The sequence below is a fragment of the Carcharhinus amblyrhynchos genome, chromosome 6 (assembly GCF_965287045.1).
Source record: "Carcharhinus amblyrhynchos chromosome 6, sCarAmb.v2.hapA, whole genome shotgun sequence".
In the NCBI taxonomy this organism is placed as follows: Eukaryota; Metazoa; Chordata; class Chondrichthyes; order Carcharhiniformes; family Carcharhinidae; genus Carcharhinus; species Carcharhinus amblyrhynchos.
In genome coordinates, this window is record NC_137329.1 from 111,978,811 (window position 1) to 112,002,224 (window position 23,414).

A 23,414-nucleotide genomic window follows, 5' to 3' on the forward strand; every position below is an offset into this window, starting at 1 on the left:
CATTAAGTTGATCTTTCTCTACATCCTAGCTATGGCTGTAAAACTACATTCTGCACTCTGTTTCCTTCTCTGTGGACAGTATGCTTTGTCTGTATAGCATGCAAGAAACAATGCTTTTCACTGTTTGTTACTATATGTCACAGTAATAAATCAAATCAAGTGTTCCTGGATTCTAATCAATACCGCATCTTCATTTCTGTAAGGTCAGTTTTGCAGCTAAAATTTTTATTTCACTGCAGCAGTGTAAATTAATGAAATCATCTACCTAGTCATGGAGTTGCAATCTCCATGTGCATATTGTGTGTACACAGCTGGATTTTCTTTTCATTAATTTCTGAACTCTGACTTTTTCTACAAGTATAGTTTACTTGCGTTTGTACTGAATCTACTATAAAGAATGCGGATAACTGGACACTTACAAAGTAAAGTTTCAGCAGAGTCAACATGGATTTGTGAAAGGGAAATCATGTTTGACCGGCTTTTCAGAGTTTATAGATATGATTTCCACAAGCCTTTAAATAAGGTCCTACATAGGAGGTTGTAAACAAAATTAGGGCACATGGGATTGGTGAGGGGTATTGTACTGCCATGGACTGAGAATTGGTTAACAGATAGAAAACAGAGATTAGAAATAAATAGGTCATTTTCAGGATGGCAGGCTGTTACATAGAATCCATACAGTGCCCTATTGTCTGCGTGGAGTTTGCACATTCTTCCCGTGTCTGTGTGGGTTTCTTCCGGGTGCCCCAGTTTCCTCCCACAGTCCAAAGATGTGAGAGTTAGGTTGACTGGCCCTTCGTGTCAGGGGGATTAGAGGGCAAATACATGGGGTTACAGGGATAGGGCATGGGTGGGATTGTTGTCGGTGCAGGCTCAATGGGCTGAATGACCTCCTTCTGCACTGTATGGATTCCTCGTCACCACATTCCAGCACCTGTTCGAGTACATTGAGGGAGAATTTACATGCACCTAAAGAGCACGCCTTTGAGGAAATTGGAGCACCCAGAGGAAACCCACATAGACACAGGGAGAACGTGCAAATTCCACACAGTGGAAACCGGGACCCGAGCTGGGAATCGAACCCGAGTCCCTGGCGCTGAGAGACAGCAGTGCAACTGTGCCACCCAGAATTGTGAATAACTGGGAAGTCATTCACTTTGATAACAGAAAAAACAGAAAGGCAGAGTGTTTCTTAAATGGGGAGAGAATAGGAAGTGTTGATGCCAAGAGGAGCTGTGACCTGGTCGTCCTTATTCAGCAGTTACTAAGAGGTAGTAGGCCGATACAGCAAACAACTAGGAAGGCAAATGGTGTGTTGGCTTTCATTGCAAGAGAATTTCAGCACCAGAGCAAACTTGCTGCTAATGTATAGTGCCTGGTGGAGCCGCACCTGGAGTACTGTGCACTGTTCTGGTCTCCTTTTCTAAGGAAAGATGGACTTGCCATAGAAGGTGTGCAATGGAGGTTCACCAGACTAATCCTTGGGATGGCAGGATTGTCTTATGAGGAAAGTTTGAGTAAACTGGGCCTTTATTCTCTAGTGTTCCAAAGAATTGAAATTTACAAAATCCTTACAAGATGTGACAGGGTAGATGGGAATAGGCTGTTTACCCTGGCTGGTGAGTGTAGACCAGGAAAGTTACAATTGCATTTGTGGCTTAGGTGAGCATTACATTTTTGGTTTTGAGGGTTGGTTTCTTTGCCTACATATAGAGAATTGTGCTGACATTCATAGATGATGACATTAGATTCTCTGGTCAATAGCTGTCCGCTTGGCAGTAAAGCAAAGAGACAACGCTTCATAGGTCACTGGATAAGTACTCAATCGGTGTGGTATTGTCCCATATAGATCAGTAAAGGTATAGGCTTAGTGCTTCATCGTCACAGCTGATCCCAGCTTGGGTGGTGATGGAAGAACCACAGCTGGTTAGGAGTGAGAGAGATGGTCATCCCACTATACCATCCAGTGATCCTGTTGGGAACTGCATGTTTGATAAGGATGTGATCAAATTCAGTCATTTCTCCCACAATTGATTAGCAATTAATGAAGAATAGCTTCTTGAATGAAGTCCCAGAAAGCTAGTGTGGGGAGGTGGTGGTATAGTGGAATTATCACAAGCCTAATAACCCAGAAACCCAGGGTAATGCTCTGGGGTCACAGGTTCAAATCCCACCATGGCAGATGATGAAATTCAACAAAAATCTAGAGTTAGAACTCTACTGATGATCATGAAACTATTCTCATAAAACCCATCTGGCTCACTAATATCCATTAGGGAAGGAAGTCTGGTCTACATGTAACTCCAGACTCTCAGCAATGTGGTTGACTCTCAATTGCACCTTCAAGTGCAATTAGGGATGGACAATAAATGCTGGTCAGCCAGTGACGCCCATGAACAAATAAAAACTTCAGGGGTGAGTGAAGGGGACAAATTTGGGGAGGAATGTTTAGTAAGTTTTTCTAATAAATCATGGTCTTAATTGTTTGGAGTTTGAGTTTATGACGGATTCCTTTACCACAGTAAGAGCAAGAGTAGCCACTGGCCCACTGAGCACGCTCAGTACGATCATAGTTGATCTTTAACCTCACCTTGGCTTCCCTGCCTGATCCCCATATCCCATTTTAATTTGGATTATAGATTTGCTATTAATCTTTTCCCTGTAGCATTACTCATTTCAAGCAACTTTGCTAATTTTTTTCAGCATTGTCACAAGGCAAACATTTTTACACCTTATAACCACATGGGTTGTGTAGTATTCTGCTTAAGACTAAGAGCAGTGCTGCAATACTTACAACTCCTCCAGGAAATGCAAGTTGAAAAGGCCATTCTGGGGTAGCTCAGTGATATTGTTCATGCTGAGATCCCTGAGAGGAGAATGAAGTGGAGTTTGTGTTAATCTAAGTTATAACATTCAGATTTGGCTATTTACAATAAACTTCATAAACTTGCAGTTATTGTTAAAACATCCAGCAACTGAGAATGTCTAATCATTTTTAAAAATGCAGATAAATAGGATGTAATGCTAGAACATCTTTGGTGCTGGTTTTGATTTGAGGCAGGTCCTTGAACCTGCTCTTGCTGTCTGTGAGTTTGCCAACGTGGGCTCAAGGTACGGTGAAACCTGGAAGTCATGGACCTCGCCAGCAAGTTCGGAACTTCCGATTTTTTTGCCACCCCTTGCCAATGATGTAATTAGATTCATGTTCACAATGAGTGTGAACCTGATTTACATCTATTTGAATGCATATGATTCAATATGATTAACCCAATCACATTGGCACGGTTTACAACAGGTGCACCCAGAAGTGAACCTTTTGTAGGGACCCCACCACCCCCTGCCACCTGGACATGTAAGAATGAGTATAGCCCCCAGGGGAGGGGGAGATGGCCAGGCATTGTGCCAACCTGTGCCAGGATGGGCTCCAATAGGAGCCTCATTGGTGGTGGGGAGTGGGGAGGTGGATTCATTAGAAATCAAAGAAACCCTACAGTGCAGAAAGAGGCCATTTGGCCCATTACGTATCACCAACCACAATCCCACCCAGGTCCCACTCCCTTATCCCTACATATTTATCTGCTAATCCCTCTAAACTACGCATCTCAGGATACTAAGGGGCAATTTTTAGCACGGCCAATCAACCTAACCCGCACATCTTCGGACTGTGGGAGGAAAACGAAGCACCCGGAGGAAACCCGCACAGACACAAGGAGAATGTGCAAACTCCACACAGACAGTGACCCAAGCCAGGAATCGAACCCAGGACCCTGGAGCTGTGAAGTAGCAGTGCTAACCACTGTGCTACTGTGCCGCCCTGTCTATGTGTTGGTGGCCAGGAGCAGATGCGGGAGCTGGGATGTCAGAGAAGGACATTTTGCGTGGGGGGGTGGGGTGAAGTTAGGACTCAGCATTGACTGTGTGGGTGGGGATAGTGATGGGGGGGGGCAGGGGGCTAGGGTTTCAATATTCCAGGGGAAGTGGAGTGGCAACTGCTGGCATTGACTGTGTCATTAAGGCGTTGGAGGGGAGGGATCTGATGTTTGGGGGAAGGAGATAAGGTGACACTGACTGCTGAGGCAGGGGTGGGGGAGGGAGGTGCCTACTCCGATCATGGTGGAGGTGGTCCCTGAGGCTTCCGTGGTGGGCTGGTGGGGGGGGTGGTTTATTCATGTTCAGATTGGGGCGTCCTTTAAACAGGTCGCTCTGATCTTAGCACAGCCTGTCTTTGTGTTTAGGCCCCGCACCTCCCCATGATGGGGTGAGAATTGCCCAGCTGTTTTTCTTTGACAGAGTGTGGTGATAAAACCAAAATGTTTCTCTGGAGAGAAACACACTCATCGGAATCCTCCGGCCGTTCACGCGGGAAGGATTTTCCAGTCCCGCCATTGGCGCACCCCCTCCCACGGGTTTCGCAGTGGCGTGAGGTGGCATTAGTGGGAAATGCCATTGACATGGGGTGGGACCAGAGAATTCTGCTGCCAGCGAACAGCATGTGGCTTTCCACTGCTGGAAAACATGCAGCTGGGAGGCTGGAAAATCTCAAACATTTTTTTCACCAGAACCAACATTGCCAAATTCTGGTAAGATCCCCGCCCCTGCTACATCTCAGGTTTGGAGGAATGTCAAGTACATTATTCAGACCCCAGAGATATCATTACAGTAAAGAAGGTTTCATAGTTTACCTTTTTCTGAGAAATCTAAGAACGACCAACAGTAGTTAAAAGTTTGTATGCTTAACAAATCCTTTCAAGTAAGCATTGATAAACAATTTGCTTTCCCAGAAGCTTATGAATTAAGCTAATGAAGTAAGGCACAAAACAAAGTTGTAATGTAATCAATCAAATGCTGCATCAGGTGGCTTTACCGTTAATAGACTTAATATCATTTCTGTTCACTTTGATGTTTTCAACAGCTTTCCTGTGCTGCAAATATATCCATTTGGCTCTATCTCAGGTTGAGTAATTGCACTAATTAACAGAGAACTGAGCCAGATGTAAATGGATGGGAAGCTGGTTTGCGTGATGGATTGGGCTACATTCACAACCTTTTGTAATTTCTTATGGTCTTGGGCAGAGCAGGAGCCATAGCGAGCTGTGATACAACCAGAAAGAATGCTTTCCATGGTGTATCTGTAAAAGTTGGTGAGAGTCGTAGCTGACATGCCAAATTTCCTTCGTCTTCTGACAAAGTAGAGGCGTTGGTGGGTTTTCTTAACTATAGTGTTGGCATGGGGGGGGAGCCGGACAGGTTGTTGGTGATCTGGACATCTTAAAACTTGAAGTTCTTGACCCTTTCTACTCGGTCCTCAATGTAGACAGCGGCATGTTCTCCTCTACGTTGATGACAATCAGCTTCGTTTTGTTGACATTGAGGGAGAGATTATTGTTATCGCAGCAGTTTACCAGATTCTCTATCTCATTCCTGTACTTTGCCTCACCCTGACATTCTCTCTTCCACCTTCTTCCGCCGGGAACAAGGTACAGAAGTCTGAGGTCACATATCAACCAACTCAAAAACAGCTTCTTCCCTGCTGCCATCAGATTTTTGAATGGACCCACACTGCATTATTTGACCTTTCTCTACACCCTAGCTATGACTGGAACATTACATTCTGCACTTTCTGGTTTCCTTCTCTATGAACGGCATGCTCTGTCTGTATAGCACGCAAGAAACAATACTTTTCACTGTATACTAATACATGTGACAATAATAAATCAAATCAAAATGCCTCCCTGACAATGCAATCCTTTTGAAATGCTGAAAGGGTTTCATCAAGAATTGTTCAGTCTCAGATTCAGAAACAGTAATGACTCTGATTTTAATAAGTAAGGCCAAATTATTCAGGAATGTGATCTACAATGCTTAAAAGCAAGTTAAAAAGACATACTTTGATGTGTGTGATTGGCTTGAATGGTTGGATTATCTGTTCAAAAATCATGATAAGCGCACTAAACGTGATCTCAGATGATAACTGCAAATGGTGGCTCTCTGAATCACAGTATCATTAATTGAAGAGTTCAATCACAATGTTTTTACTCTGTTTCGATGAGCTGTTGTTTTGTTTGGTTACCTCGCTATCTTTTGACATTAACCAGCATGCATCCAACTCTTTCTTTTTCCTTAAAAATTAAATATTTGGGATGGCACAGTGGTTAGCACAGCTGCCTCACAGCACCAGGGACCTGGGCTCGATTCCCAGCTTGGGTCACTATCTGTGTGGAGTTTGCACGTTCTCCCCGTGTCTGTGTGGGTTTCCTCCCAGTCTGAAAGTGTTGGTTAGATGCATGAACCTCAACAGGTGCCAGAATGTGACGTCTAGAGGCATTTCACAGTAACTTCATTGCAGTGTTAATGTAAGCCTTACTTGAGACTAATAAATGAACTTAAAAAGAAATATGCCTATTTATTATCATTTTCTACATTCTTTCCTGCTTGCATGTACAAGTGCCTTGCAAAAGAACCTGCAATAGACAAACAGCCCATGGACAATTGCTGCCCAAAAGGATTTTAAATGTAAACAGTGCTGCTCCAAGTCTCTCTCCAGGCAGGTGCAGTGAACCACCTCAGGTACTCCTGTAGTCAGGATCAATGGAATGAAATACCTTCACGATAGCTATAGGAAGTACACAAATAAGAGAGCTGTCAAAAAGAATCTGCAATTCTGTGCACGGCGACTTTGTATTTCTTTTATCACATCGAGTGCAGACAGCTGTCAGATGTTTTGACTGCACAATGCAAGAAAGCTATGCCAAAGTTTAACTAGCCGAGTAAAAAAAATCCTTGACAATATCATCAAAAGATAGTGGAAAACAACATCTGACTGAATGAAGCTTTCATTATCAGTACGCGTGATCACTGCCAGCCCCCACAGTTTTACAAAGCACACTATGTGCTTTTATTACTGATATTTGCCTCTCAGAAGGAAGAGTAAACCTTGGAATTCAGCGCACTGGAACACATGCACGCATTTAAATATTTAGATGCATAGTCGCAAACATTTCAAATACCTTCTTCAAAAGTTTACAAACCATTGGTGAAGCTTGCAATCACATAAAGAGTATCAGCCTGATTGAATAGCTGGAATGGTATAACAAGGAAGACAAGTTTGCATAGGGATGTTTTTAAAATATAATTTGTTTAGTACTATCTTCTTCCAGTGAAATGTTTTTAACTGTCCTTGGGTGTAAGGCCACCAGAGCAGTTTGCAATTATTGCTAGCTGTATCCAATTAAGCAGAAAATTGTTTAGAATAAATTGCATGGAGCCTCGTGGTACCACTTTTGCTCGACTATTAACCCAGAAAACTCAGCTAATGTTTCTGGGGACCCGGGTTCGAATCCTGCCATGGCAGTGGGGAGGGGGTGTGGATTTCAATTCAATACAAAGTATCTGGAATTAAGAATCTATTGATGACCATTGTCAATTTTTGGAAAAAACCTACCTGATTCACTAATGTCCTTTAGGGAAGAAAATCTGCCGTCTTTACCCTACATGTGACTCCAGAGCCACAGCAATGTGGTTGACTCTCAACTGCCCTCAGGCAGTTAGGGATGGTCAATAAATGCTGGCAAGTCAGCAAAACCAGCTTCCACAAATGAGTAAAAGAAAAATGATCCTGATGAGTTGATACCTCTAAGAGTTGAATCCCAAGGTAACAAAAAGATTTGTCCTCAGTTCCCTCTCTCCATAATATAAATAACATGTCTTTGCTAGGTGCTAATTGTGTTTTTTTTTTGCCATTTTAGATCTTTTTGTGGGAGCAGCATATATTACAGTAGTTACTAGCTGACAAGATTTGTAACACAGAATTGTGGCTATTACAGCTGCTGGAAGTGGCTGGGGAAGAGTATCTAGACAGCAATAAGAATGATGAAGTGGTGAGAGAGTGGACTCCAAGGTTCTCAGGTGCTCTACTGGAGACCTCGCAGAGGAGGAGAAATGTCCTCTTCATGGGGGCCTCTAGACAAACAGTGTAGACAGTGGGAGCAGGGCGTATTGAGTAGAACCCTAAGAATGCAATGCAGGTAGAAAGAAGTTCAATGACCTCGCATGAGTGGACAAGATCATTGAAGATCCTTTCAAATGCCTTATCTTATCAACTGAACCAATGAATCACAGAATCATAGAACCCTACGGTGCAGAAAGAGGCCCTTCGGCCCATCGAGTCTGCACCAAACACAGTCCCACCCAGGCCCCACCCCCATATCCCTCTAACCTATGCATCCCTGGACACTACAGGGCAATTTCTTAGCATGGCCAATCAACCTAACCTGCACATCTTTGGACTCGGAAATTGCTCAGACACTCCCATCACTCAATTCTATTCATCATGGGCAAAGGTTTTCCGTCCCACCCATAACAGGAAGCATAACAAGTGGGACATGGACCATGCAAAAGTTTGTTGACCTCAGATGGGATTTTCCAGCCGTGTTTTCCGGCTTTGGGGGAAGCACAGCTGGAAAATTCACCCCACGACTCATACCCTGACATTCATAGTTTCACCTCACCCTCGCCTAACCATTATCACAACTTGGTGTCTCTTTAATGGAAGAGTTAAAAAAGCTGTTGACAATAAAGTGGAACATCAATAAAGATGAAGCTGTATGAACATTAATGAAGCTAATTAAGTAACAGTGTGGAAGGTTTGTTCGTGTGCATGCTGTCTGCGCTCAATCTAAACTTGGTATCTGATTGGGAAAAGGACAGACATCTTCACACATTTTATGCTACCCTAGCCAGTAGAAAGTGGCACATAACAAAAAAAAGTTACTGTACAAACACATCATTGATATAAATCAATGTTCAATCAGAAACATCAATAAACTCCATCAAAATCTCCTTTGTGTGTCAATGCGGCTGCTGGGATTTGTTAAATTATTACTCACACAATGAGTTTGTAAATACGCTAATGTTGCAATATACTTCGTAGAAACTTCTTAAACACATCAACAGATATATTATTGCCTGATGGTCTTATGTAAATTCTAACTGCCTGGGAAGAGTTTCAACAATTTTCAGTTGAGCCACTTCGATAGGACAATCAACCCTTTGTGTTTCTTATCCTGTAACAAATCAGCGAAGAGTATTGGTGTTCCTGTCAGACAGCTACTCAAACCAGCTATACATTTATCACTGAACTGTTTCTTAGTTACACTGACTCTTACTGGAAAAGGAAACATAGAAGATTGGAGCAGGAGGAGGCCATTTGGCCCTTGGAGCCTGCTCCATCATTCATTACAATTATGGCTGATCATCCAACTCAATAGCCTAATCCTGCTTTCTCCCCAATTATCTTTGATCCCATTCGCCCCAAGTACTATATCCAGCCGCCTCTTAAATACATTCAATATTTTGGCATCAACCACTTCCAGTGTTAATGAATTCCAAAGGCTCACCACTCTTTGGGTAAGAAATATCTCCTGTCCAGTAAATCACTGAATGATGCTGAATTTACAGAATCCTCCAATGCTGAATGAGCGTCTACGCCAGCCAGTCTCAGGAGATGGGGATTAAAGAGAGTTTTTCTCTCTTTAGCCATTCTTCCTTTGTTATGTGGAGGCTTTCTGATTCTGCTTTTCTCGGATTGAAGTTAGGGCTGCATTAATGTTTTAGTTTAGTTTTAAGTTTATTTATTAGTGTCACAAGTAGGCTTACGTGAACACTGCAATGAAGTTACAGTGAAAATCCCCTAGTCGCCACACTCCGACGCCTGTTCGGGTACACTGAGGGAGAATTCAGCGTGGCCAATGTACCTACCAGCACGTCTTTCGCACTATGGGAGGAAACCCACACAAACAAGGGGAGAACATCCAGACTCCACAGACAGTGGCCCAAGCAGGGAATTGAAGCCAGGTCCCTGGTGCTGTGAGGCAGTAATGTTAACCACTGTGCCACCATGCTGCCCACTGGTTGAATGATTGAGGCTTTTTTTAAATGTCTTCAACTGTAGAAGTCATCACATAAGCAATGAGATTACTGAGGACTTAGCACTAATGAGATTACTGAGACCATACACTAATCATGGATGGTCAGTAATGGCAAGATTGAGTTCTGTTAATTTAATTGATTGTTTTCAGTGCATAAACATTGAGGGAATAGATGTTGTATGTATAGACTTTTAGAAGATGTTTTGACAATGAGCCACATTGAGATTGTTTTGAAAATTAACGCAGTGCAAAGGGAATCGGGTTCCATGGAAAGGAAAGTGGTGGGTGACAGAGTAAGGGTAAATGGGTTGGTGGGATCTTGGTCTAGGGATCTGAAGGGAATGTCTTGTTATATATTTAAATGAATGATATGGATATAGATACAGAAAGAATGAAGTTAGGGTTTGCTGATTATAGCAAAACATGAGGAAGGAGCAATTGGTTCAGGCAGCAGATATAATTTGGTTAAAAGAGTTGACCAAAAGGTGACAATATTTCATTGTGAAGTAGTACAGTCTGACTAAAAAAACCGTGGAAATAAGTAAATCCAAATAACAAGGGAATCAGGGTTGCAGATGTACAGGTCACAAAATTAGATAAGATCTGAAAATGGATGGAGAGATCAAGGTCTTCGATTAATGCTGCACTCCTTGCTTTCAATGCAGGCCACATAGTTCAGTGGTTGTACACCTTGGCAAAAGACGCAATCATCCGACTGGCCAGCACCAGTTCAAACCAGTTTGCATCCCTTAAAATCTACACATCATTGGAGGCCTTAGTGTGATAGAGGCAGGCAGGGGAGAAGTCCTCTTTCTATAGGAGACTAGGAGGCTCTCCAACCAGACAATGTGAAGATGGGGGAGGCAGTTAGCCAACATGAGCAATGTCAGCAGTTTAGCTTCAAGGACCTGGACACAGTGCCAGACAACCTCAGTAGTCATGGCTTGTGAATCTTCCAATTCCATATCCTTACCACTCAGCCATTAGCCTCACTGCTCCATTCCCTACATTCCTTCACTCACCTATAACTCCCCATCAACCATGTCTCTTACCTCATTCATAGCTTCATCTTACATTTACACATGTAGTACTGCTTCAAGCCTCTCACACACACACACAACTTGCTCATGTTGCCAGCTATTTAAATATGATAAACACATCACCCACACGTTAAACCACATTCAGAAATACACTTACATTAAGTTAATCTTTCTCCACACCCTAGCTATGACTGTAACACTACATTCTTCACTTTCTCCTTTCCTTCTCGATGAATGGTATGCTTTGTCTGTATAGCACGCAAGAAACAATACTTTTCACTGAATACTAATAAACGTGACAATAATAAACCAAACCAAATCAAAATCCCCCTCTCTTCCAGGACAAGATAGTGTACAACTGTACCACAATGGCAGATAACTGACAGAAAACAGCTATGGTTGTGTGTTCTGCCCCACAATGGAGAAGACAATCTCAACATTATTGAAATGGCCATGACTGACTCTATGGTCAGAGATGGGGTTGAAATCATCGAAGGTGACTGTATCCTCAAATCTAACCCTCATTCTCACATTCCAATCCCCTCATCCCACAATATCTTCTGATTTGCAAGTTTCACACTGTGTAAACATATACCTCTTTGCTCCCCCCACCTGTAATAAGTCCTTGGAGGCGGAGGTCCTTCACCAAAATTCCTTTACTTACAAGATCCAGCAACACTATATGGAGTGCTGTCAGCGTGCAGAGGAATCCTGTTTAAATACTGAGCATGGGCTCCTGAATGGACCTGCAATTTGGCCCTTAAATCAGGGAGTTCATATTCAAACAAACCAACCTTAATTGCCTGATTAAAATCGCTGCACTGCCATTGCCCCCTCACCCCACTCCATCCCTACTGCAACCCTATACTTGTCTCTCCTTTCAGATACACAAGTGCCACCTAGACAAGCGATGGTAAAGGGACAAGATGTGGAAGCAGAAGAAGTGATTCATGACAAAGAAAAACTGTCATTCACTCTCACACCAGCAGTCACCAGCTCAGGCCCTGAGAATGCTCAGGCTTTAGAGGCCAGATTAGAGTGAGATCTATGCATGGTGAGGCTTCAGGCTCCCGAGGCCTGCAGCCAGGGCAAAGGGAATGTTCCCTGGATGTTAAGGAGACACACGAGTTCTGCTACAGCTGATCCAGGTGAGGATTTTGATGGGCTAGCAGGCTCATGGATAAAAACAAAAATACAAATCTGGATTTATACATAGGAACATTGAATCAAAAGAAAAAAAAGAGTGATGTTCGTTCTGTCCAGGACATTGGCTGGACCACAATAGCATTGTGCGTGGTTTTCACATCAGAGTCATGGACAGGATACAGTGGAAAACTATTAAGGCTGATACCGGAGTTGAGGGGGTTGAGCTATGAGGAGAGGCTGAATAAACTAGGCTTGTACTCGTTAGAGTTTAGAAGAATGAGGGGAGATCTCATTGAGACGTATAAGATGATGAATGGGATGGATAGGATAGAGGTGGAAAGACTCTTCCCGCTCAAAAAAGACAGTAGGACTAGGGGGCACAGCCTCAAGATAAAGGGGGGGCGGTTCAGAACGGAGTTGAGGAGGAACTTCTTCACTCAAAGGGTGGTGAATCTCTGGAATTCTCTGCCCGTTGAAGTGGTGGAGGCTGCCTCGCTAAATATTTTTAAGAAGCGGGTTGATGGGTTTTTGATAAGAGAAGGGATTAAGGGTTATGGGGAGAGGGCGGGAAAGTGGAACTGAGCCACGACAGATCAGCCATGATCTTATTGAATGGCGGGGCAGGCTCGAAGGGCCAGATGGCCTACTTCTCCTATTTCCTATTTCTTATTAAGGCAGAGATAATTTATCTAGTAACTGGACAAGTATTTGGAAACAAAGGATGCGGTGAAACGGCAATAGATAGCTACAGCTTGAAGTGCCAGCACTGGCAATAGGCAGAACGACCTCTATTTAGGCTGCAATTTAAATGATTTCATCTGTACATTTTTAATGTAGCTTTTATGATAAACATGCAAAAAAATCAAAGACTAGTATTGGACGGTCCCCAAATAGAGTTTGGTGAGTTAGTCAGGCGTGCGTTGCATGGACGGTTAATCACTTTAGCCAATAAATTTGGTATTCAGTATGGCCAAGGCTCCAGTAGAGGGAGTAGAATAAACAAACAATTACTAAGCATGAATAAGAAGATTAATGATCAAATAAAGAAAAAGTACAGGATAGGCATGGAGCCAGTAGAACTGACAAACACATTTCTGCTCGATTACAAATGGCATTGTGGATGAGCTCATTCCGCAGAAGAAGTTTGTTCCCTGAAATTATTTTCTTCAAAGAATATATTAATCTTTTCGGCACAGTGGCACAGTGATGAATACTGCTGCCTCACAGCGCCAGAGAGCGGGTTCAATTCCGGCCTCGGGTGACTGTCTGTGTGGAGTCTGCACATTCTCCCCATGTTTGCGTGGGTTTCCTCCGTGTGCTCTGGTTTCCTTTCACACTCCAAAGATGTGTGGGTTAGGTGTATTGGCCATGCTAAATTGCCCCTTCGTGTCAGGGGGATTAACAGGGTAATTTGTTGGGGTTACAGGGGTAGGGTCCAAGTGGGGTTGTTTTTGGTGCAGGCTTGATGGGCCAAATGGCCTCCTTCTGCATTGTAGGGATTCTGTGATTCTAAACTGAAACTTGAGGTCCAATTGAAGAATGCCATCAAATAACGCACCAACTTTCTCAGAAGACTAAGGAAATTTGGCATGTCAGCTACAACTTTCATCAGCTTCTACAGATGTACCATAGAAAGCATTCTTTCTGGTTGCATTATAGCTTGGTGTGGCTCTTGCTCTGCCCAAGAAACTCAAAGGGTCATGAATGAAGCCCAGTCCATCATGCAAACCAGCCTCCCATCCATTGACTCCGTCTACACTTCCCACTGCTTTAGAAAAGCAGTCAGCATGATTAAGGACCCCATACATCTCCAAACATACTCTCTTCCACCTTCTTCCATTGGGAAAAAGATACAAAAGTCTGAGGTCACGTACCAGCCAATTCAAAAACAGCTTTTTCCCTGCTGCCATCAGACTTTTCAGTGGACCTACCTCGCACTAAGTTGATCTTTCTCTGCACCCTAGCTATGACTGTAACACTACATTCTGCACTCTCTCCTTTCCTTCTACAAGAAGAGTGTGTTTTGTCTGTATAGCGTGCAAGAAACAATACTTCTCACGGTATGCTAATACATGTGATAATAATAAATCAAATCTAAAATAATGGGTGGGAGACGCCCCATTAACTTTCTAATAAGATAGATGAATGTAGGCAGGATCTAGTTGGAACTCTGGCTGTTGTACATTATAAAAATCATAAGGTGTCAATTATTGGCTATCTCCAGTTACAATGTGAAGACATTAAGGATAACAGTCAAATGCAATATTACACACTGAGGTCAGATATAAGCTTCAGATTTACCAAGAGTCTATCGGTTGTCATTGATGGAGGTTTCTAGTCAAAAGCCTGGCCCCAATTTTGTGCACTCATAATGTGCCTAATTTTTCACACTTTTGATTTTGTGTTGTGTGATAAGAGTGCACTGGAGGCATTAGCAAGCTTGCTTAATTGCATGGTCTTTTGCAAATCAGGTCCGGTACCGAATTTTATGATTTCAATGGAAGCCCTGGTCTCGCCCATACAACTCAGGTGCACAACGGAAAGCTGGTCTTGTTTGCTTCAGAGTGTCTCTTAGGGCAAGGTTACTATTGCTTTAGTGACTGTCTTGTTTGCAATGAGTGTTACTCAGATTGAACACTGTGCTAACTTTAGCTGGACTCTACCTTTTGCCTTTCAGTTTCAGACATGTCTTAATTCCCAGAGCCTTGTCAATTTCTGCTGTTCTATAAGTTATACAAGGGGTTGTGAAAGGTTACTGCACCATTAAACTTGTTAGGTCACTGCATGTGGACTTCTGCCAGATAAACCAGTTTAAAGTTCAGAGAAAACAGGACAGGGTATGCCAGTCAGCCCCTTGAGTATGCTCCATAATTCAAGATCACGGTTAAACTTCTACCTCCACTTAACTTTCCCGCTTTATTCCCATTCCTCTTGATTCCCTTTCTGCCCAAAAGACCTAACCACGTCAGCCATAAACGTACACAACTTCCGGGGAGCAAAATTCCCCAGATTCAGAATGCTCAATCAAGAAATTTCTCCTCATTTCAGTTCTAAATGAGGAATTTCTTATGCAGAGACTATGAACCCTTGTTCCAGATTCTCTAGCCAGGAAAAAGCAATCTGTCAACATCTATACCATCAAGACTGTTCAGAATCTTGAATGTTTCAATGAGATCATCTCCCCTTCTAAACTCAGCAAAATATTCCACTTGATACATCCTCGTAGGGCAGCCCTCTTCCTCCAGGAATCAATCTACTACATTATCAATGCACCACATCTAAAGCAAGTATAGCCTTAGAGCAGCACAGTAGCACAGTGGTTAACACTGATGCTTCAAAATGCCAGGGACCCGGGTTTGATTCCCGGCTTGAGTCACTGTCTGTGTGGAGTTTGCATGTTCTCCCCTCAAATCCATGTCTGCATGGATTTACTCCAGGTGCTCCAGCCTCCTCCCACATTCTGAAAGACTACTGGTTAAGTGCATTGACCCGAACAGGTGCCAGAGTATGGTGACTAGGAGAATTTCACAGTAACTGCATTGCAGTGTTAATGTAAGCCTTACTTGTGACTAATAAGTAAACTTTACTTTTAGCCTTCCTTGGAGTGGAGACCAATACTGTACACAGTACTCCAGGTGTGTTAACTAAAGCCCCATATAATTGCAGAAAGACTTACTTAGTCCTACACTGTAAACCCCTTGCAATGAAGGCTAACAGACCATTTGCCTGCATGATTACTTATTGTACCTGCAGTTCCAGTGATTTGTGTATCCCACAAAGAACAATGAGCCTCAAATCCCTCTGCTCCCAATGCTTGCTAGTTACTCATCTTTTACAAAACATGGTTCATTATCCTTCCTAACAAAGCAGATCATCTCAGTTCCCCAAATCATACGCCATTTGCCACCTTCTTGACACAGGTTAATGTCTGAACAGTAATGTGAAAATGCAGCCGCATTACAATTCCAAAGTGCAGAAAAGGCCATTCAGCCCATCGAGTCTGCACTGACAATAACTACCACTAAAGGTGCCCTAATCCCATTTTCCTGCACTTGTCTCATATCCTTGAATGTTACAATATTTCAAGTACTCAACCAAATATTTTTTAAAGGTTGTAAGGTTTCAAGCCTCCCCTACTTCCCTGCATGGCATTCAAGATTCCCACCACCCTGCGAGTGAAGAAGTTTTTTTCATATCCCCTTTGAATCTCCTGCTCATTACCTAAAACTATGCCCCCTCATGATTGAGCCCCCAACCAAAGCTGCTCCCTACTCACCCTGTCTGTACCACTCAATATTATATTTCTATATAATTATTATTTCAATATTATTATATTTCTTATGTTCTTATACACCTCAGCCTTTTCTACTCTAAAGAAAACGTTCCAAGCCTATCTAGTTCTCCTTATAGCACAAATGCTTCATCCCAGGCAACTTCCTGGCAAACCTCCTCTGTACCCTCTCTAGTGCTATCACATTCCAACGTGGATGGAAACATGTATTCACTCCCTGGTCATGCCAGTCAAAGCAGCACATGTGTCAAGTTCTATCCTTACTGAATAAAAAAGAACCACTGTCAGCAATAAGGGTGATCACTTTGGAACATCTTAGAATTTGAGAAAAGCAGATAAAGGTTTAATTGCCCTGAATTCTGACACAAGTGACCGTGGCAGGATCTGAACTTGCATCACAGAATTGCTTGCCCAGTACAGAAGAGAAACATTTTCTCTGCAGTCACACCTTCCCAAGACAAAGGACAAGTAAGTCTGTGAAGGAATTGGCAATTCTCCACATGATAAACCTATCCTTATCTGGGTATAGTAAGAAGTCTCACAACATCAGGTTAAAGTCCAACAGGTTTATTTGGAATCATGAGCTTTTGGAGCACTGCTCCTTCATCAGGTGAGTCTTATGATCAGCGCTCCGAGAGCTCATGATTCCAAATAAACCTGTTGGACTTTAACCTGGTGTTGTGAGACTTCTTCTTGTTTGGGTATGACATATTCTGGGGACTGCAATCACTCTCTTGGTCACTTCCTGCATACACTTGAATTGACTGTTGTAAACAAAGCTGGGCCTTCCAGAATCATGGTCACATCGTCCTGTTAAGTGTGGACAACTAGCTAGCCTACTCCTGCCCAAAACTCAAATTCAACTCTAGGTGCAATCCACATGATTTAGGGGCAGCATGGTGGCACAGTGGTTAGCACTGCTGCCTCACAGCACCAGGGACCCGGGTTCAATTCAGGCCTCGAGTGACTGTCTGTGTGGAGTCTGCACATTTTCCCCGTGTCTGCATGGGTTTCCTGTGAATGCTCCAGTTTCCTCCCACAGTCCAAAGATCTGCGAGTTAGGTTGATTGGCCATGCAAAATTGACCGTAGTGTCAGGGGGTTAGCAGGGTAAAGATATGGGGTTATGGGGATAGGGCCTGGGTGGGATTGTAGTCCATGCAAATTTGATGGGTTGAATGGCCTCCTCTTGCACTATAGAGATTCTATGATTTGGCCAGATTCAGAAATTGGGAGTTAAGCTAAAGAAAAAGCAAAAATCCCTGTCTGTATATTTGCTGATTGGGGACATAGTTATTTACAAAACTTTATCTAAAAGTATAATTGTTAAAATTGGTTATTTATAATTTTAATGAGACATCAGTTCATAGAATCCCTACAGTGCGGAAGGAAGCCATTCAGCTCGTTGTGTCTGCACTGACCACAATCCCCATAACCCTACTTACTTACTCACTCTACTAGCCACCTGACACTAGGTTCAATTGAGCATGGCCAAGCCACTTAACCCGTACATCTTATGTGATTGTCCTGTACAAACCATTACGGTGGCAGCAAGATGTCTGCTTGATTACTATTATTACACTCTCACCGTCCAGATATTAGCAACACATGTAGTACTCTGTAGTGCCTTATGTAATCCACCATTTATCACCAAATCCAATTCCTCTCCAAATTGTTGTTTCTTCTCTTATCTGTCCTCAAGGGGGCAGATGCCAGTGCAAATATGTCAAGAAGCCGGTATGAGACATTGGCGGGAATTTTACCGCCCTGCCCGCCATGGGAATCGGAACGGGCAATGGAATGGTCCATTGACCTCGAGCAAGGTTTTACGGTTTCGGAACGAGCGAAGATGTAAAATCCCGCCCATTGCGTGATAACATTGAATTAGAATGTACATTACAATGGATAATAGAACCCATATGAGGTTCAAGTGCATGGAAACACGAGCATAAAAACATCAAAAATACACCCAAAAGGTTAGCATTTGCCAAAAAAAAGATCATAACATCCTGGGCAACAAATGTAAATGAGGCTTTCCTGCTCAAGGGTAGGAAAGAGAATGTAAAATATGGCAATTTGGATGAAGCAAAGGTACGTTTCCATAAAAACTGTTTAAAATGTATCTTAAAAACATTTTACTGGCTTCTCAGTTTTTTAAAGACTAACTTGTTTATCTTGGTATCGTTCTCAATGATTGAGACAGTACCCTGGTCTCACCCTGCTATATTCATGATAGAATGATAACTAATACTATAGCCTACATCATGAACTCTAAAATAATGGAATAGGAATGTCAAGATGAAGCTAACTTTAACTAAAAACACACTTTATTTTATAATTGCAGTGAGATGTTTTGATCTGAAGTACACTTCCTGAACGGGTGGTGGGAACAGATTCAGTAATAACATTCAAAGGAAAATTGGATAAATACCTGGATGGAAAATATCTATAGGGCCATTGGGAAACAGCAAAGAAAAGTGGGAATCATTTGATAGCTCCACCAAGGGACACAGGCATGCATGATTGGCCAAACAGTCTCCTTCTGTGCTGTATCATTCTATGATTCATGCATGCTTCTAAGGATAACATTATAGTTTCATTTATTATTGTCACATGTATGAGCATATACTGGAAAGCGTTCTTTTCTGTGCACTATACAGACAAAACACATCGTTCATAGAGAAGGAAAGGAGAGAGTGCAGAATGTAGTGTTGCAGTCATAGCCAGGGTGTAGAGAAAGGTCAGCTTAACGCAAGGTAGGTCCATTCAGAAGTCTGATGGCAGCAGGGAAGAAGATATTCTTGAGTCGGTTGGTATGTGACCTCAAACTTTTGTATTTTTTCCCAACGGAAGAAGATGAAAGAGGGAATGTCCGAGATGCATAATTATGCTGGTTGCTTTGCGGAGGCAGTGGGAAGTGTAGACAGAGTCAATGAATGGGAGGCTGATTTGTGTGATGGATTGGGCTACATTCGTGACTTTTGGTAGTTCCTTGCAGTCTTGGGCACAGCAGGAGCCATACCAACCTGTGATACAACCAGAAAGAATGTTTTCTATGGTGCATCTGTAAAAGTTGGAGAGAGTTGTAATGGTCATGTCAAATTTACTTGGTCTTCTGAGAAAGTGGAGGTGTTGGTGAGTTTTCTTAACTATATAGTGCCAGCATGGGGGGACCAGGACAGATTCTCGGTGATCAGGGTACCTAAAAACTTGATGCTCTTGACCATTTCTACTTTGTTGCCCAACATTATGCTGTTCAGTAAGATCCCACCTGTGAAACTATGGGTGGGATTGTCCCACCCTTCCCACCGGCAGTGTCTTCCATTCCTGCAGAAGGAACCCTGCGACGGGTTCCTCACTGACAGGACGGGCGAGCCACAAAACATGCCGTAGACATCGGCAGGACTGAAAGATCCTGCTGGCAGACAATGGTGATCCACCTCCACCACTGGAAAACACATCAATGGGGGTGGGAGGGGGGGAGACTCACTTTGTAAAATCATTGGATTGTAAAATCCACAGTCAGAGTAGCTTACCAGACATACAATTTTACAGCTCCTCCTGCTGGCAGGATCTTCCTGTCCCACGAATGTCAGTGGAATTTTAATAGCTCTCTACATTTTATGACCCTGCTGTCACTGTGGTGATGGCACTGTAAAATCCCATCTACAGTCAATGGAAACATGAAACAGAAGTAGTCCCTCGGTACGCAACTCAGTTATCACTGAAGAGAGGGACAAGTTGCCAAGGGTTTTACTTTGCGTGCATCAGGTTAAATGCAAGAATCCCAAATTTCAAATGACCGCCCCGCCCCCACCCCACCATGCTGACGCTATAGTTAAGAAAGTTCACCAACACCTCTACTTTCTCAGAAGACCAAGGAAATTGGTCAGTAAATTAAATTCGATTGGCCAAGGCAATGCCATGGAGAAGGCAAGGGGGAACAATAGGCTCCCCAAGCTGCCAGTAACTCAAAAAGGTTACAAGGCTCAAACCCATTCTTTTAATTTGCAGACAATGGATCTCTTATCTATGAATGTAGTAGCTTCTTGCGACTGTATAGAGCAATGTTATGAGCTAGAGTACTCATTTTAAGTTGGCTGTTAGTGTCGTTACTATCTCACTCAGGGTTAGGTGAACAATTGCAGAATCAGATCTATCAGTGAATGTTTGATTTTGGGTTTTGCAATGGTTAGTAGAGTCTGCCAATTGCAAACGATCAAAGGAACATTCTGTTTGATCTGGTCAGTGGATCACTGGGACTTTGGGCCTACTTATTTATCAGTCACAAGTAGGCATTAATTAACACTGCAGTGAAGTTACTGTGAAAATCTCCTAGTCACCACATTGTGCCACCTGTCTGGGTACACTGAGGGAGTATTTAGCCAATTCACCTACTACACATTCTGTCACTGGCCCTCACAATCTTGTGGACTTCTATCAGGTTGCCCTTCAACCTTTGACTTTGCAGTCAAAACAAACTAACACCCTCTCCTCAGAGCTAATGCCCTCCAACATACCAGACAACATCCGGATAAATCTGTTCTGTAACCTCTCCAAAGCCTCCTCATCCTTCTGGTAGCGTGGCGACCAGAATTGAACACAATATTAGCCTAACTAAGGTTCTATAAAGCTGCAACATGACTTGCCAGTTTTTAAACTCAATGCTCTGGCCGAAGAAGGCAGCATGCAGTATGCCTTCTTGACTACCTTCCCCACTTGTGTTGCCACTCTGAGTGAACTGTGTACATGTACGCCCAGATCCATCTGCCTATCAATACTCTTAAGGGTTCTGCCATTCACTGTATTTCCCGTCTGTATTAGACCTTCCAAAATGCATGACCTCACATTTTGTTTCCTACAACAGTGACTTCGAGAGTGCTTATGTGAATGCAAAATGCTGGGGGGTCCTGAAAGGTGCGATATAAATGCAAGTTGTTTATTAATCCACTCTGTAACCTGAATCCAGTATAGCATATTGATTGAAAGTTCAGTTTATTGAGAACAGTGAAAAGCTCCCAATTGAATAAGTTATATAAAAAACGCTCTTCAAGTCAACAGTATCGGAATTATAAACAAATAAGTAGAGCTAGGGTAGGAGGTAGGTGGCGGGGGGCGGGGATATGGAGAAAAAACAACATTCCATATTGGCTCTGAAAGCAGTCTTTTCTGGTTCTTGTTGAATACAACATTTAACAAAGGTATTCCCTATGTTCCATTCTATCAGACTAAACGAGTTCAGAGTCTTTTTAAAGGCCTATCCACAAGTACAGAGGCATTTTTGTGGAAACAATTGTATTCAGTTCTCATGGTTACGGACAAAAGCAGATTGGCACATTCTATTTCATTCAAATGTTTTAAAAGAGGGCCTTACCCTCCCCTTTTCCACAGCCACGCGCTTCACGACTCTTTCTTCTGAAGGGAAGTAATGAAAGATGTGGGCAAAAGAGAGAGAGAAAAAAAGGGAGCTAACACAGAGATCCTTCCAACGTCTTCTCCTCTTTAGTGGCAGGGCTTTGCCTTCAGATCCTTTTCAATGGGGCCGCGGAAGACTTTGAAAGAATAGGTGGTATTTGTCAACCACCCATAAATCCTTAAAACTGTTTCTGCAAAGCGCACCCCCCCCCCCGCCCCGAAAATCAGAGCCCCAGCATTTTCCATTAATCTGTACATAAGGCAGCCAAAAACTTTCTCAAAGCACAGCTAATGCTGAGATTAGAAAGTCTATTCAGCTGTAAAGGCTTCAGTCTTCACCTTGTGTACACAGCCATTTCGCAAGCAGTATTCATAGGTTGTTATTTCAGCTCTGCATTTGTGCGGTGGACAAGTGGGAGCTGCCTTAGAAAGGCTGCTGAAGACATTTTCGAGCAAGTTACCGAACCCTGGTCTTATTGTCTGGAAGGGTTCATTTCTCCCCGTCAAACTGTAATCACCTATAACGAGTGACTTTATATAAATCACCTAAGCAGCTGAATCCATCGCTTTGTTGCATTGTTCTTATGAAGTAACATTTTTTCCCTCCCAGATTATACTGTGGGCAATAAAGACAGAATTCTCAAACAAGTTTTACTGGTTCCAGAACCTTTTTATAACTGTGAATGGTCACATTAAAGCATATGCTTGTAAAGTGAAGAAACTATAGAAATACCTAATTGGTTGAGTTCTTCTTAAACCTTTTTCAAAATATGTTTAAAAACTCAATCCATAACTTTGATCTAGCTGACAATACAAGACTTCAATAGATTTAACATTTTCTGTTCATATAGCTCAGGCATTAAGTTTATTTATTAGTGCCACAAGCAGGCTTACATTAACACTGCAGTGAAGTTACTGCGAAAATCCCCCAGTTGCCACACTCCGGCGCCCGTTCCGGTACACTGAGGGAGAATTTAGCACGGCCAATGCACCTATTTCGTACTGTGGGAGGAAACTGGAGCACTCGGAGGAAACCTACACAGACGCGGGGAGACTCTGCACATTCAGGGACCCAAGCCGACAATCGAATCTGGATCCCTGGTGCAATGAGGTAGCAGTGCTAGCCACTATATCACCCCTTCTCCTGTTTTAAACTTGTGAACTTTTCTTTGGGAGGGACGCACTAATGAAACGTTTTGGTGGGTATCACATCAATAAAACAAACAAGCCAAAAGCAAGAAACATTTGAGTTGATATGAAGAGAGGTTAAAAAATACTAGGATTGTTTTCACTGGAAAGATGGAGGCTTAGGGAAGACCTGATAAGAGTCTATGAAATTACGAGAGGCATAGATAGGGTGGATAGTCAGAGGCTTTTTTTCCCAGGGTGGAAAGGTCAACTACAAGAGGGCACAGGTTCAAGGTGAAAGTTTTGGGGAGGTGTGTGTAGAAAGGTGGGTGCCTGGAACACACTGCCAGTGGAGGTGATGGAAGCAGGCACACTAGCAATGTTTGGTAGACACACAAATGGAAGGTGAACAGCAGGATAGAAAGCATGTTTGGGCAATAAGTAGTGGGTCTAAATAAGGATCAGGACT

General features: G+C 42.9%; 1 protein-coding gene across 1 annotated transcript in view; it reads right to left on the reverse strand.

Annotated features, from left to right (window-relative positions):
- LOC145344374 (leucine-rich repeat-containing G-protein coupled receptor 5-like) overlaps positions 1-23,414 on the reverse strand; it is a 156,702-nt gene that overhangs the window by 106,147 nt on the left and 27,141 nt on the right. The window contains exon 2 of the mRNA XM_080191500.1: positions 2,795-2,866. Within this exon, the coding sequence (XP_080047626.1) occupies positions 2,795-2,866 (72 nt within the window). The remainder of the gene's footprint in view (positions 1-2,794; positions 2,867-23,414) is intronic.